The sequence below is a fragment of the Poromitra crassiceps genome (genome assembly GCF_964638095.1).
Source record: "Poromitra crassiceps genome assembly, chromosome: 27".
Lineage (NCBI taxonomy): Eukaryota > Metazoa > Chordata > Actinopteri > Beryciformes > Melamphaidae > Poromitra > Poromitra crassiceps.
In genome coordinates this window covers 15939108-15955075 of record NC_139650.1, presented here as the reverse complement: position 1 = coordinate 15955075, position 15968 = coordinate 15939108, and the positions used below count along the sequence as shown (strand labels likewise).

General features: G+C 42.0%; 1 protein-coding gene and 1 pseudogene across 2 annotated transcripts; both read left to right on the top strand.

Annotated features, from left to right (window-relative positions):
• Window positions 1-4745: 4745 nt before the first annotated feature.
• On the top strand, window positions 4746-5395 carry LOC310799157 (transcription factor HES-5-like; the record flags this gene model as incomplete). The annotated part of the gene is made up of 2 exons (XM_083661722.1): window positions 4746-4851; window positions 4967-5395. Exons 1-2 carry the CDS (start codon window positions 4795-4797, stop codon window positions 5393-5395), a joined length of 486 nt encoding a protein of 161 aa, XP_083517848.1. The 5' UTR covers window positions 4746-4794.
• A 4034-nt stretch (window positions 5396-9429) lies between these two features.
• LOC310799018 (transcription factor HES-5-like) lies at window positions 9430-10075 on the top strand (annotated as a pseudogene). The gene is made up of 2 exons: window positions 9430-9535; window positions 9651-10075. The product of its transcript is annotated as a transcription factor HES-5-like (transcript).
• The last annotated feature ends 5893 nt before the right edge of the window (window positions 10076-15968 follow it).

Below are 15968 nucleotides of genomic sequence, written 5' to 3'. Positions count from 1 at the left end.
CTGCTCTGTACAGTACTCTGCTCTGTACATCACTCTGCAGTGATCAGCACATCACTCTGCTCTGTACATCACTCTGCAGTGATCAGCACATCACTCTGCTCTGTACATCACTCTGCAGTGATCAGCACATCACTCTGCTCTGCACAGCACTCTGCAGTGATCAGCACATCACTCTGCTCTGTACAGCACTCTGCAGTGATCAGCACAGCACTCTGCAGTGATCAGCACATCACTCTGCTCTGCACAGCACTCTGCAGTGATCAGCACAGTACTCTGCTCTGTACAGTACTCTGCTCTGTACATCACTCTGCAGTGATCAGCACAGCACTCTGCTCTGTACAGCACTCTGCAGTGATCAGCACAGTACTCTGCTCTGTACAGCACTCTGCAGTGATCAGCACATCACTCTGCAGTGAACAGCACATCACTCTGCTCTGTACAGCACTCTGCAGTGATCAGCACATCACTCTGCAGTGAACAGCACATCACTCTGCTCTGTACAGCACTCTGCAGTGATCAGCACATCACTCTGCTCTGTACAGCACTCTGCTCTGCACAGCACTCTGCAGTGATCAGCACATCACTCTGCAGTGATCAGCACAGCACTCTGCTCTGTACAGCACTCTGCAGTGATCAGCACATCACTCTGCAGTGATCAGCACAGCACTCTGCAGTGATCAGCACATCACTCTGCAGTGATCAGCACAGCACTCTGCTCTGTACAGCACTCTGCAGTGATCAGCACATCACTCTGCAGTGATCAGCACATCACTCTGCAGTGATCAGCACATCACTCTGCAGTGATCAGCACATCACTCTGCAGTGATCAGCACATCATTCTGCAGTGATCAGCACAGCACTCTGCTCTGTACATCACTCTGCAGTGATCAGCACAGCACTCTGCAGTGATCAGCACATCACTCTGCAGTGATCAGCACATCACTCTGCAGTGATCAGCACAGCACTCTGGGAAATAAGCTGAGCTACATCTGCACAGAGCAGACGGCCCCTCACTGGATCAACGCAGATGGATTTGGGGACTTCTTGATCGGCATGAAGAGCTAATAAAACAACACAAAAGAACTAAGGCAATATGATATCATACCACAAGACCAGGAACTGCATGGTTAAACTGAGAATGATTATTTAATTATACTGTATACCGTTTAGTAACAATGATTTTTTTCTGTTAATATATAATTTTAACTTGCAAAACACACAAAAAAGCACTAACTACTCACTCTCATGTCAGTTGAAACACAGCTGAAGTTTGTCCATATAACACACAGTTGCCAGCACAACTACAGAGAAAATTGACTTCACTATTGTCATGATTCTTCAGAACTCTGAAGAAGGCGCTGTGCCCGAAACACATACTGTAAGCCTTTTTCTGTTGTGATTTGAGCCAAAGAAATGAGTGAAATTGAGTATTTTGTGCTCCTTGACTTTGAAATTTGAGATGGACCCTTTTCTTTTTTTTTTATCATGTTTTGGATTTTGGCTTTTGGGTTTAGCACTCTGCTGAGAAGCCCATTGTTGAAGCGCAACCTTCTTTTCCAAATAACGACAGAATTTTCACTTTTGGGTGAACTTATCCTTTAAGGTTGAGCCCCCAAAAATGTGACCCCTCATGAACAACGAGGTCACACTCGGGGGCTGTGATCTGTAATAGGCCACACTTGTATTGTTTCTCCATTGAAAGCAGTGAATGGACAAAGTGTGGGAAACCAGGGGAAACTCACTCACAGAGCCCCCATGGGAAAAATAGCTCCAGACCTCCACCCTGAAGAGAAGGGGGGTGTCTACATAGAAGTATTGATCCATTTCAAAGCAACCATCCAATTTTCAGGCACTACATTTGTACATACCTCATTTTAACAAAAAAAATTAACGCTGTAATTATTTATGCAAAGTGAATCCAAGGCATAATTTATGAAAATGTTAAGTCTTTCTTTGGGGATGAGTAGGGTTTAATTCGTTTTACAGTTTTTGCAGTTTTGCGGTCGTTAGACTTCATAATTGGCCATAGGTTGCATTGTACAAAGGTGTCTCCTCATTTGGGCCCACATTTCGGTGAAAGTTGCAAAGCTGTAGCACGTACTGTATGCCTGATTTTTTATGAATTTTCAAAGTTTGAAACTTTAGACGGTCGCTGTAGTGCCACCGTTAGGACTATTGGCCCCAAATTTGCGTCAAAGACGTTTGGCATGGGACTGGACCTTTGTGCAAAGTTTGGTTAGTTTTCATGCATGGGAAGTCGAACTTCCCGGGAGAAGAACAATACAGGCAAATACAATAAGTGGCCCTGCCGCTTCGCTGGCCCGGCCACTAATTAGTCTGTCTGCACTGCAAATGTAGTTAATTGGTTGCGTCCCTTTATTTACGGACACTAATCTGTGTTTGTTTCTAAACAACTTTCCAATGTTCTTCAGTGTGGGAGGAAGAAGGTTGGGAGCTGCTTGTGTGGGGAGGCATTAGCATTTAACAAGGCACACGCCCATTGTTGAGTGGAAGCTGGGTCAATGGGCAGAGTGTGGGAACGCTCTGGAGAGCAGAGTCACAGCTTAGCATCCTCAGCCCCACCAGCACCTGACTATTCTCCAAGGGGAGCTGGCACACTTCAAGAAAGAGCTGTCCCCCATAAATAGATAGATAAACAAACAAACAAATAAATAAATGAGGCCTCCCCCAGTTTTAATTCAAATATTCTAGGAGTGTAGATTGTTGGTGGTTCACAAAATAATGTCTACTCTTTGTTCTTCATGACACTGATCCTCATGAAGTTTCTAAAATCACACCCAGGTGCTGAAGTAAGCGGTGCAGACAGCCAGACACCACTTAACCAATTTTAACTAAGAGAAGAAGACAATTGCTCGAGTGACATCACTGATGACATCACAACTGCCTGATGACATCACAGTCGAGCAATTGTGTGACGTCATTTCCAGTTGAATGACATCACTTCACACACACCGTCTTGTTTGTCGCCTCGATCCAGACCCAAATCTCGGGTGACATCACAGTTGGGCAATTGCAAATGCATTCAACACCAGTGTTGGAGGTAACTCATTACAAAAGTAACATATTACATGTAATATATTACTTTTAGCAGTAACTCAGAAATAGAACTTATTACAAATAGGATTTCAGTAATATTATACCAGTTACTTTGTCAAGTAACACAAGTTACAAATTGAGTTACATTTCCCCCCATGAAAGCACATATTTAAATAAAAATACAATCATTTCCTAATCAAATTGTGTGTTCTTATGCAAATAACCACTATACATGACAATAACAAAGGAAAAGGGTACATGTACAATCTTGGACCAATTACAATGACTTCAAGACGGTATAAATTATTTTTCGGGGATGGTTCTGGGGCAGCGATGTCATTCTGCTACTGCTGTTATTTTGGTTAAAGTAATGCAAAAGTAGTGTAATAATAACACGTTACTCTACACAGACAATAATATTGTAAAGTAACATATTACTTTCAAATGAAAGTGTAGTATATTATATTTTGAAAGTAACTTGCCCAACACTGTTCCACACCCACACCCACACCCACACACACACGCACACGCGACAAAACTTCTGTCACAAATTGTGACTAAGATAAGATCACAGTTGGGCAAATGCAAATGCATTCCCCCACACACACACACACACACACACACACACACACACACACACACACACACACACACACACACACACACACACACACACACACACACACACACACACACACGAGTGACATCACTTCCCAGGTGCTGAAGTAAGCAGTGCAGACAGACAGACAGACACCACTTAACCAATTTTAACTAACAGGAGAAGACAATTGCTCAAGTGACATCACTGATGATGTCACAAATGCCTGATGTCATCACATTTCTAACCCTACCCCCGGCTTCCAGGTGACTACATCTCGTGCTCCTACACACAAAATCACTTACAGAAGCGGTTGCACCGCTTAAAAATACTTGACATTGTTATTTTTAGTTTTGATAGTGGATAATTTCCTCATATTTCTTGTATGTTTCTTTGAATATTACTTCTTCAAAGAGCTTTTGTCGTGCATTGACCACAGGCAAAATCTACTAGAAGAATCTCCTCCTGCAGATATTGTTTTTCTGGTACCGTGAGTTGAACTCCAAAATGCAAAAATCTCATCTCATCTCATCTCACTGTATTTTTACTCAAAACTGGGGAAAAACATGTCACAAGTCAAACGTATTTTCACCTAGTTTTTTATACATTTATATATAAAAAAAAAGCCTGTCAGTAACCATGCATCTAATTGAATGATGAATAATGTCAGAATATTACTTGGTTTCTTGGCTCACACTCAGACATTACCTGTAGCAAACCATCTAGATTGATTAGTTTTCAGTCTGAGTAAATCATACAGCATGTTGAGAGGTCTACTGTATGTCAGTCTGTCACGTGTGTGATGGTCTGATGAGCGTGTGCTCAGTCAAAGTCATTGATCCAACATGAGGCAGCAGATAGACCTGCTCTCTCTGCAGGGTCACCACTTTCCCAGATCATCAGCCAGTCCTCCATCTGTTCCCCTGAGGTCTAACCATTGTCCCCCAGCAATAAGAGCATTGAGCGTGTGGCATCCCTTATTGTCTCACCAAGCTCTCTGATTGGCTACAGACTGTGAGAAAGTCCAACCAGACCCAGACCCACACATTCATATGGAGATTTGGGACTATAAATAGGAGGGGTGAAGCCAGCAGAGATCAGAGTCTCTCTACAGAAACCTCTACAGCAGAGATCCAGCCATGGCTCCTACAATCACTTCAGCAATGACCAATTCTCAGGAGCAGCTGACTCACAAGGTAAACTGAAGGCTCAAGATCATGGACACTTCAACATCATCCATGTTCCTACTGATCCATCTTTATGTTATTCTCCAGAATATGTTTGTTAATGACTTTCTTCTTCTCTCTGCAGCTCAGAAAGCCAGTGGTGGAGAAGTTACGCAGAGAGCGAATCAACCACAGCCTTGAGCAGCTCAAGTCTCTCCTGGGTCCAGAGTTCCTCAAACAGCAGCCTGACTCCAAGCTGGAGAAAGCAGACATCCTGGAGATGACCGTTTGCTTCCTGACACGACTGCAGCAGCAGCAGCAGCAACCTGTGGACTCAGCAGCTGTCAATCAGGGCTACTCCAGGTGTGTCCAACAGGTGGAGCACTTCCTGTCCAAGGAGGAGGTGAAGACACAGTCCCAGAGAAGAAGACTGCTGAACCACTTCCACAACCTGCAGTCTTCCTCTGAGCAGAGCATGAGAGAGGCCGGCTTGTCTCTTCTGAGCTGCCCAGTCCAGACCAGCATCAGCAAAGAGAAGAGTGCAGTCAGCACTGCCCTCTGGAGGCCGTGGTAGAGAGCTGGAGGACTGGAGCTCACCGACACAACCTGAAATGGCCATAATATTGGTCAAGGAGTATGAGAACTGAGTTCAACATTCAAACACTTGTTCTTCTGTATGATCAGAAGACCTTTTGACTATTTATGTTTGAGTTTCAAACTTTCTTGATTTGCAAAACGTATCTTTCATGTTAAGAAAGAGAGCATCTTGTCATGCATGTTGCATGAAGCAAGTCTTATGTAAGATGATGTGAGACCAACTGTTACCATTTTGTGTAATTATATGATATGTTATGATACACTATATAATGACATGTTTTACCTCTTGATTATTAGTGATCAATTTCATAGAAAGTTTTCATCGTCCATTGAATGGACATTTTGCCATAATGGCGCTTGACCTCATACATTTAATCTGTGATTATTCAAGACTGATCTGTTGAGATCAACATAATGTCACATTTTAGTGACCCCAGGAAGACTAGCGGTCGTCTAGGCGGCAGCTAAGCCAGGCCACATTGTTATGACAACATACATCTTCTTGCTCTGTGAGCATTGTTGACCTAACTGGCCATTAATTAACCTGCTCTCATCACTTTGTGATTAGCAAAACCAGATCTATTTTAAGATCAACATTTCATCTTTCCTGTTGTTATCAAGTCAATATGATATGTTTATTTTGAACAATGCATGATGGAACGAGGAGTAATGTTTACTCTTAATATTCACATGTCTTTTATAAAGACAGCTGTTCAATATCCTCTACTTTGTTTGAGTACAATGTGTCTTGGAGAGTCTCCAAGGTTTTGATGTGATGCGTCATCAGCTCTATCAGCCTTCACTTAAGGCATGTACCTGTTGTGTTGCACTGTGTGCTGGAATAAACTCACATCAATTGCAATGGCTGCCCTTTGTATGTTTCTCCCTTCAGCAGTAAAGGTCTCCACAGTTTAGTCTCTTAGAACAGACGAGTTGGCTTTCGCAATTTTCAAATGCTTCCGCCATACCGTCTGTAATTCGTGGGGGAGAAGCATGCGCCAACCGGAATGGGAAGCAGAAAGGCGGGTCTTCCGCTCATTAGTCCAATCAGAATTTTTTTAAGGCGGGTCTTCCGCTCATTAGTCCAATCAGAATTTTTTTTCGTGTCGTGATTGGTCGGATTTTGTCGAACTTCCTTCCAGTCTGAAGGTTTTTTTCCCAACTTCCTTGTGCATGTTCTGGGGGTGTAACGTACAGACTGTTTAGCTGCATTCGCCGGATGTAGATGAGACAGTCTGTTTTAAGAGACTACAGTTTTACAGTAGAATGTCCAATTTTCTAGTACTTTATTATTTCAGTAGTAGAGTATGCCTTCACATTTTGTCTATACCTCATTATATAGTGAATTTTCTAGCAATTTTATACTGCTGTGATGTGGGATATAATGACTTACATCACCTTGCTGATTCATGATTTTGGTACTATTACTGATTCCAGGTATTTGGGTATAAAAAATTCAATGGTAGATTTGAGGCCCAGATTTGAGGCCTGCTGTTTGTTGCGTTTCTCCATTGAAAGAATGGAGAAAGGAGTGGGAAACCAGGGAAGTCACTAGTCAGTTTGGGAGCGATAAGCACCGCCCACTTCAAACCCTGCCTCAGCAAACAATGACAACAGGGGGGAGGAGAGGAGGGGGGGGGGGGGAGGGGAGGAGAGGGGAGAGGGGAGGAGAGGGGAGGAGGGGAGAGGAGAGGAGGGGAGGGGGGGGAGAGGAGGGGAGGAGAGGAGAGGAGGGGGATAAGCAGTTTGCGGTCTTAAAGGGATACACACACATATGAGGGATATACACACAAATGCTGCATCAGGTATCAATGGGCTAGAGCTCCTCCCAGACATGCCCGCTGTCCTCTCCCCTCCTTGAAACTTTGGCGATATAATCAACTTCCAAGGTTCTGTGGGTGGGGCCTATTTCACAAAAATCTGCATAACTCCGGAACACAACATCCGATCCTAACCAACCTTGGTGCAGGTGTGGACGGATGTACTCTGAGCTGAGATTAAAAAGATTGTGTAATTTCGCCTATAGGGGTCGCTGTAGCAACATGAAGTATGTGTAGCTCACAAGCCATAAGAGCCACTGTTCCCAAATTGGGTCTATATGTTCATAGAGTATTCTTCTACTCTGGCCTAAAAAATTACACCGATTGACCTGTCGGTGGCGCTATAACAGCCATCTTTACATTTTGGTCCATAACTTTACAACCGTAGCTTCTACAATCAAAATTATTTTTTCACAGGTTTCCTTGGCTCGCCGCATGTTTACTCATTGGTCTGATCTAAAAAAAATACTCCTATTGACCTGATGGTGGCGCTATAACAGCCCTCTTAACGTTTTGGTCCATAACTTTTGAACTGTAGCGTCTACAATCGAAATTCTTCCGCCCATGGATTCCTTGGCTCCTCCCGCTTCTACTCACATAGGCCCGCCATAACTACTTAGTCCCCCTAGCTGCATGGGCAGGGACCTTGCAAGGCAGGCGGTGCATGGCGAGGACAGCAAGTACAATTACATTTTCGTTAGGAAATGTAGATCTTCTAGTTCTAATTGCACTAACAATTTATTTTCTTTGATTTGTTGGTTGAATTGGTTAAATGCACCTATTTTCTCATGAATTAAATTCTGATGATACTGTATTGTGCAGAACATTGAAAAGCTTCCAGGAAAGTTACTCTCTAGTACTATGATAACTTTGAATGACCATTGTGCCGGTTGTTTTCAGTATTTTACTGAAAACTCATTGTGTTATCCAGACTTATGATTTTGGATCAATTATGAATAAGGCTGACTTTTTTAAATATTCTCCAAACCAACGTTTGATGATGTTGAACCTGTGAAAATGAGTGCACACTGCTTGAGTGGAATACAATTTGCATTTAACAAGGCACACGCCAACATTTGTGACAATGGGCAGAGTGTGGGAAAGCTATGGAGAGCAGAGTCACAGTTTGATTAGCATCTCGAGTATGCCACCAGCACCTGACTATTCTCCAAGGGGAGTTGGCACACTTCAGGAAGCAGCTGTCTACAAAAATCACTCATGTTTAGTGCTGGAATTTCTATCCAGGAAGGCTTTTGGGCACAGCATTTTGGTGTTACAAAGTATGATTTGAACTGTATGTCCATCTCTGAAACTGATACAAGAAGGTTCACAAAAGACACACCAATGTGTTTTGTGATTGTTTCCCTTCCTCTTTTTGTAAAGATAAACGTTACGTCCATATCACCAGTTGGGTCCTTTCCCTCCAGATGGTAACTTAGTGACGTCACTACAGCTCCATTCAAAGTTCTTTAGTCGTTCATTGACCATCACAAAGGAATCAGTGTGGGAACATAAGACCAACTCTACTCACACCGACTACCAGGACACAACTGCTACATCCGGACAAGTTGTGTGCTATCAAAAAATAATTAAGCATACAGTATATAAACTATATATTTGACATAGCATTGTATTCTAATAGTTTGAGATGCTGAACCCCAAAATGTGCACTGCACATCTCTAAAATGTCATGTATTTTTAAAATGAAATTCTAACCATGTATCCAATTGAATTATGCACGAATAATGTATAACATATTTCTGGGTTCATTAGTTTTGGATCAATATCAAGGCTCACACTCAGACATTTGATTGCAATATATTTCCCTTTAGCAGTTTTCACTGACAGAAGATATACATGTTACGCAATAAGAGATCCACCCTGTCAGTCTGTCACGTGTGTGATGGTCTGATAAGCGTGTGCTCAGTCAAAGTCATTGATCCAACATGAGGCAGCAGATAGACCTGCTCTCTCTGCAGGGTCACCACTTTCCCAGATCATCAGCCAGTCCTCCATCTGTTCCCCTGAGGTCTAACCATTGTCCCCCAGCAATAAGAGCATTGAGCGTGTGGCATCCCTTATTGTCTCACCAAGCTCTCTGATTGGCTACAGACTGTGAGAAAGTCCAACCAGACCCAGACCCACACATTCATATGGAGATTTGGGACTATAAATAGGAGGGGTGAAGCCAGCAGAGATCAGAGTCTCTCTACAGAAACCTCTACAGCAGAGATCCAGCCATGGCTCCTACAATCACTTCAGCAATGACCAATTCTCAGGAGCAGCTGACTCACAAGGTAAACTGAAGGCTCAAGATCATGGACACTTCAACATCATCCATGTTCCTACTGATCCATCTTCATGTTATTCTCCAGAATATGTTTGTTAATGACTTTCTTCTTCTCTCTGCAGCTCAGAAAGCCAGTGGTGGAGAAGTTACGCAGAGAGCGAATCAACCGCAGTCTTGAGCAGCTCAAGTCTCTCCTGGGTCCAGAGTTCCTCAAACAGCAGCCTGACTCCAAGCTGGAGAAAGCAGACATCCTGGAGATGACCGTTTGCTTCCTGACACGACTGCAGCAGCAGCAGCAACCTGTGGACTCAGCAGCTGTCAATCAGGGCTACTCCAGGTGTGTCCAACAGGTGGAGCACTTCCTGTCCAAGGAAGAGGTGAAGACACAGTCCCAGAGAAGAAGACTGCTGAACCACTTCCACAACCTGCAGTCTTCCTCTGAGCACAACATGCAAGATGCTGGCTTGTCTCTTCTGAGCTGCCCAGTCCAGACCAGCATAAGCAAGACAAGAGTGCAGTCAACACCACCCTCTGGAGGCCGTGGTAGAGAGCTGCAGACTGGAGCTCATGCCACATAAACTGACATGACCATATTGGTCAAAGATTACAAGAAGTGATTCCTTCAAAATTCACTAAAACTTCTCTATGAACAGAAGGCCTTTTGACTCTTTTTGTTTGAGTTTCGCAAGGAAATTATGAAATTTGGCAACAATATCTTTCATGTTAAGAAAGAGCATCTTGTCATGCATGTTGCATGAATCAAGTCTTATGTGAGATGATGTGAGATCAACTGTTACAATTTTGTGTAATTTTATGTTATGTGATATGGTGCAGTGATACACTATCATGACATGTTTACCTCTTGATTATGATTATAGTGATCCATTTCATAGAAAGTTTTCATTGTCCATTGTATGGACATTTTTCCATAATAGCTTGACCTCATACTTTTAATCTCTGTGATTATTCAACACTGATCTGTTGTAAGATCAACATTTTTTCTTATCCTTTTGTTTAAAGGCTAAACTTAACCTGATACTGTCACATTTTAGTGACACTGCCGTTGTTATGACAACATATCTTCTTGCTCTGTGAGCATTGTTGACCTACAGTAACTGGCCATTAATATGTCCTGCTCTCATCACTTTGTGATTAGCAAAACCAGATCTGTTTCAAGGTCAGTTTATTCTCCATCGCATTTGTTAATAAGTGCAAATTAGTATTTCTTCATTTTGAATTGTACATTAGAAAACATGATCCTGTCCTGTTCTCATCACTTTGTGATTAGCAATGCCTGATCTGTTTAAAGATCAAAATGTCCTCAATTCTTGTTATGAAGTCAAAGATATGTTAATTTTGAACAATGCATTTTATGGAACAAGGAGTAATGTTTACTCCTAATATTTATGTGTCTTTTTGAAGACAGCTGTTCAATGCCCTCTACTCTGTTTGAGTACAATGTGTCTTGGAGAGTCTCAAAGGTTTTGTTGTGATGTGTCATCACCTCTATCAGCCTCAGCCTATCTGGCATTTGTACTGTTGTGTTGCACTGTGTGGAGGAATAAACTAACATCAATTGCATCATGGTGCCCTTTGCATTTTTCTCCCTTCAGCAGTAAAGGTCTCCATCATAGTTTTATAGTTCTCTTACATTATTTCCAGACAGTATGCCTTTAAATTTGGTCTATACCCAAAATATGTTTCATTCTAGATAGGATTTCCATACCATTGTACAATAGGGTGTGATAATAAATTTACATTGTGATATAAATTCAGTTCAAATGGCTCGTCTTGGGTCAGCAAACCCACTGGAAAAGGTTCCTTTGTGTCTTGCTTCAGTTACCTCATTTTGTTACACATCGGTGGTGGATGAGTTAAGTTCCCTGCCCCTCCCTCCTCTGATACATGAAGTGCTTTGAGTGTCTAGAAAGGCGCTATAAATCCATCTATTATTATTATTATTATTATTTTGGAACAATGTGTGATTGCAGGTGTTGGGATGTTATTATTATTTCACTATTATTTAAAGACTTAAGACGTTGTTCTGCTTATTTTTTGTCTACTATTGTAAAATAATAGTAGGCCTATTATCATGAAAAAGTATTTGTAAAAATATATATATATATATATATATATTTTTTTACCCTCTCTGGCGCCCCTAACGGCTCAAGCGCCCCTAGCATTTGCCTAGTTCGCCTAATGGACGGCACGCCACTGGAAACATGAGTTTGTTTACTGCGTCGCTCCATGCACCGGGTCCGCCTGGTGCGCGGGGTTCTGGAGGAGGGTCTCGGGCAGGGGTGTGGGACCCGGGCAGGGTGAGGGGCAGGGCGGGTGGTGGCAGCCTGGTGGTGGGAGTGGCTGCCCTGGGTGTCTGCCCAGCAAGAGGGGCACTTAGCCTGGGTGGTGGCAGCCTGGAGGTTGGGGTGGCTGGCCTGGGTGTCTGTGCCCAGCAGGGTGGTGCCGCTGGCGGCGCTCTCCTCCTCTCCCCTCCTCCTCTCCCCCTCTCCCCTCTCCTCTCCTCTCTGGTTCCCCCCACCCACCTCCCCTCCTCTCCTCTCCCCCTCTCCTCCTTCCTCTTCTCCCCCTCCCGCTCTCTCCCCTCCTCTTCTCTCCTCCCGGTCTGCGGTCGCCTTTTATACACCCCCCAAACAGCGCAGGACAACGTGATTGGCTGGATCAGATTTGAACAGATCTGAGCCAGCCAATCGCGTTATCCTGAGATGACGTAATGTCCTGTTCCCCATGACCGGATGGACCATATATGGTCCTCCCCCCGACGTTCCCTTTCCAACCCCGTGCAATCCATAAAGGTACATGGACGTTACTCTGCAGAAACTACAGTAACAAAATCACAAATTGCTCTGTTTTTGGAGCTCTGCATGTCTGTGTTTGTCTAGTTAACGTTAGCTAACGGCTAAAATTCGCTAGTTAGTCAACCAACCAGCAGCTAACATTAGCCAACTAGCTAGCTTACCGGAAGCGATATTTTTTTCGGATGATGGCGAAGGTATAACCCACCCCTGGCCCTCTCTGCCTCTGATTAGTGGCAGCGTTATAAACCATAGATATGACTATATTAAAAACATAAACACACTGGCGTCTTCCATGCAGGCTAGCAAGCGTAACTGCTGTATGCCTTCGCATAGCCTTCGCCATCATCCGAAAAAAAAACAACGCTTCCTACCCAGCGTGTGCACGTCTTTCCGACAGGGGTGGTTGTTATGGCAACTATCAACAACAACAACAATAACTACTACAAGACATAAAGACCGAAATAGGCTACCTTGTTGATGTGTCTGTCGGAGACATGGCCTAATGTTAACATTTAATATGAGCCGAATATCAGCCTGCGCTCAGCTATGTATACAGGAAGTAAACCGGATATTCAGGTGGGTTGTGATGGTTGTTATTGTTGTCAAGTTAAAACTGTCTATATTTGTGTTCAGGATAACTGACTACATACTAACCTAAAAGTCAATGACTGATATATTTGTGTTCAGGATAACTGACTACACACTGATTAACCTAAAAGTCAATGACTGATATATTTGTGTTCAGGATAACTGACTACACACTGATTAACCTAAAAGTCAATGACTTGATATATTTGTGTTCAGGATAACTGACTACACACTAACCTAAAAGTCAATGACTTGATATATTTGTGTTCAGGATAACTGACTACACACTGATTAACCTAAAAGTCAATGACTGATATATTTGTGTTCAGGATAACTGACTACACACTAACCTAAAAGTAAATGACTGATATATTTGTGTTCAGGATAACTGACTACACACTAACCTAAAAGTAAATGACTGATATATTTGTGTTCAGGATAACTGACTACACACTAACCTAAAAGTAAATGACTGATATATTTGTGTTCAGGATAACTGACTACACACTGATTAACCTAAAAGTAAATGACTGATATATTTGTGTTCAGGATAACTGACTACACACTGATTAACCTAAAAGTAAATGACTGATATATTTGTGTTCAGGATAACCGACTACACACTAACCTAAAAGTCAATGACTGATATATTTGTGTTCAGGATAACTGACTACACACTGATTAACCTAAAAGTCAATGACTGATATATTTGTGTTCAGGATAACTGACTACACACTGATTAACCTAAAAGTAAATGACTTGATATATTTGTGTTCAGGATAACTGACTACACACTAACCTAAAAGTAAATGACTGATATATTTGTGTTCAGGATAACTGACTACACACTAACCTAAAAGTCAATGACTTGATATATTTGTGTTCAGGATAACTGACTACACACTGATTAACCTAAAAGTCAATGACTGATATATTTGTGTTCAGGATAACTGACTACACACTAACCTAAAAGTAAATGACTGATATATTTGTGTTCAGGATAACTGACTACACACTAACCTAAAAGTAAATGACTGATATATTTGTGTTCAGGATAACTGACTACACACTAACCTAAAAGTAAATGACTGATATATTTGTGTTCAGGATAACTGACTACACACTAACCTAAAAGTAAATGACTGATATATTTGTGTTCAGGATAACTGACTACACACTAACCTAAAAGTAAATGACTGATATATTTGTGTTCAGGATAACTGACTACACACTAACCTAAAAGTAAATGACTGATATATTTGTGTTCAGGATAACTGACTACACACTGATTAACCTAAAAGTAAATGACTGATATATTTGTGTTCAGGATAACTGACTACACACTGATTAACCTAAAAGTAAATGACTGATATATTTGTGTTCAGGATAACCGACTACACACTAACCTAAAAGTCAATGACTGATATATTTGTGTTCAGGATAACTGACTACACACTGATTAACCTAAAAGTCAATGACTGATATATTTGTGTTCAGGATAACTGACTACACACTAACCTAAAAGTAAATGACTGATATATTTGTGTTCAGGATAACTGACTACACACTAACCTAAAAGTAAATGACTGATATATTTGTGTTCAGGATAACTGACTACACACTGATTAACCTAAAAGTCAATGACTGATATATTTGTGTTCAGGATAACTGACTACACACTAACCTAAAAGTAAATGACTGATATATTTGTGTTCAGGATAACTGACTACACACTAACCTAAAAGTAAATGACTGATATATTTGTGTTCAGGATAACTGACTACACACTGATTAACCTAAAAGTCAATGACTGATATATTTGTGTTCAGGATAACTGACTACACACTAACCTAAAAGTAAATGACTGATATATTTGTGTTCAGGATAACTGACTACACACTGATTAACCTAAAAGTAAATGACTGATATATTTGTGTTCAGGATAACTGACTACACACTAACCTAAAAGTAAATGACTGATATATTTGTGTTCAGGATAACTGACTACACACTGATTAACCTAAAAGTAAATGACTGATATATTTGTGTTCAGGATAACCGACTACACACTAACCTAAAAGTCAATGACTGATATATTTGTGTTCAGGATAACTGACTACACACTGATTAACCTAAAAGTCAATGACTGATATATTTGTGTTCAGGATAACTGACTACACACTAACCTAAAAGTAAATGACTGATATATTTGTGTTCAGGATAACTGACTACACACTAACCTAAAAGTAAATGACTGATATATTTGTGTTCAGGATAACTGACTACACACTAACTTGGAGCGTTCAGGTGGAGTGTATGCAGCAAGGTCCAACAGCGGCTGCACTTCCTTCGCAGGCTGAGGGTGTTTGGCGTGAGCCAGAAGGTGCTGCTGCTCTTCTACCATGCCATAATAGAGAGCATCCTGCGGTACGGCATTTCAGCCTGGTTCAGCAACCTCAGTGTGCAGCTGAAAGCTCAAATCACTCAGCTAACACAGAGGGCCATGAAAATCCTGGGTGTCAGACAGCACCCCTCACTCCAGGCTGTCTTTGAAAAAACAATCATCCGACAGGCTCAAAGAATCTGCTCTGGTCCCACCCATGTAGCCTGGGTAAACCCAGCCCCTAGTGACCTGCTCTGAGGCTCACCCTGCTTACAGTCACAAGGCTAGTGACTGGGAACTGAGAGAGCAGGTCACGTGGGGGCTGGGTTTACCTAGGCTACCACCCATGTGCTCCACCACGACTCCACGAGTACCAGCTCCTCCCCTCTGGCAGGCGCTACAGGGTCCCCAAATGCAGGTTAAACCGTTTTAAGAACTCTTTTGTCCCCTTGTCCATCAAAGCCCTAAACAGTAGCTGAAGGCCCCTGTTGGCGTTTTTAACCTGTGTACTGTTTTTACTGCTATTTTAAATTCTATTCGTCTTTATCTATTTTAATCTAAATATTGAAGACAAACAGTGTTGTGCAAATGGGGTAATGTGCAATTCGGTTTTTTTTAGCAAATATATTTTTTAAATCACAGACTATTCGTTT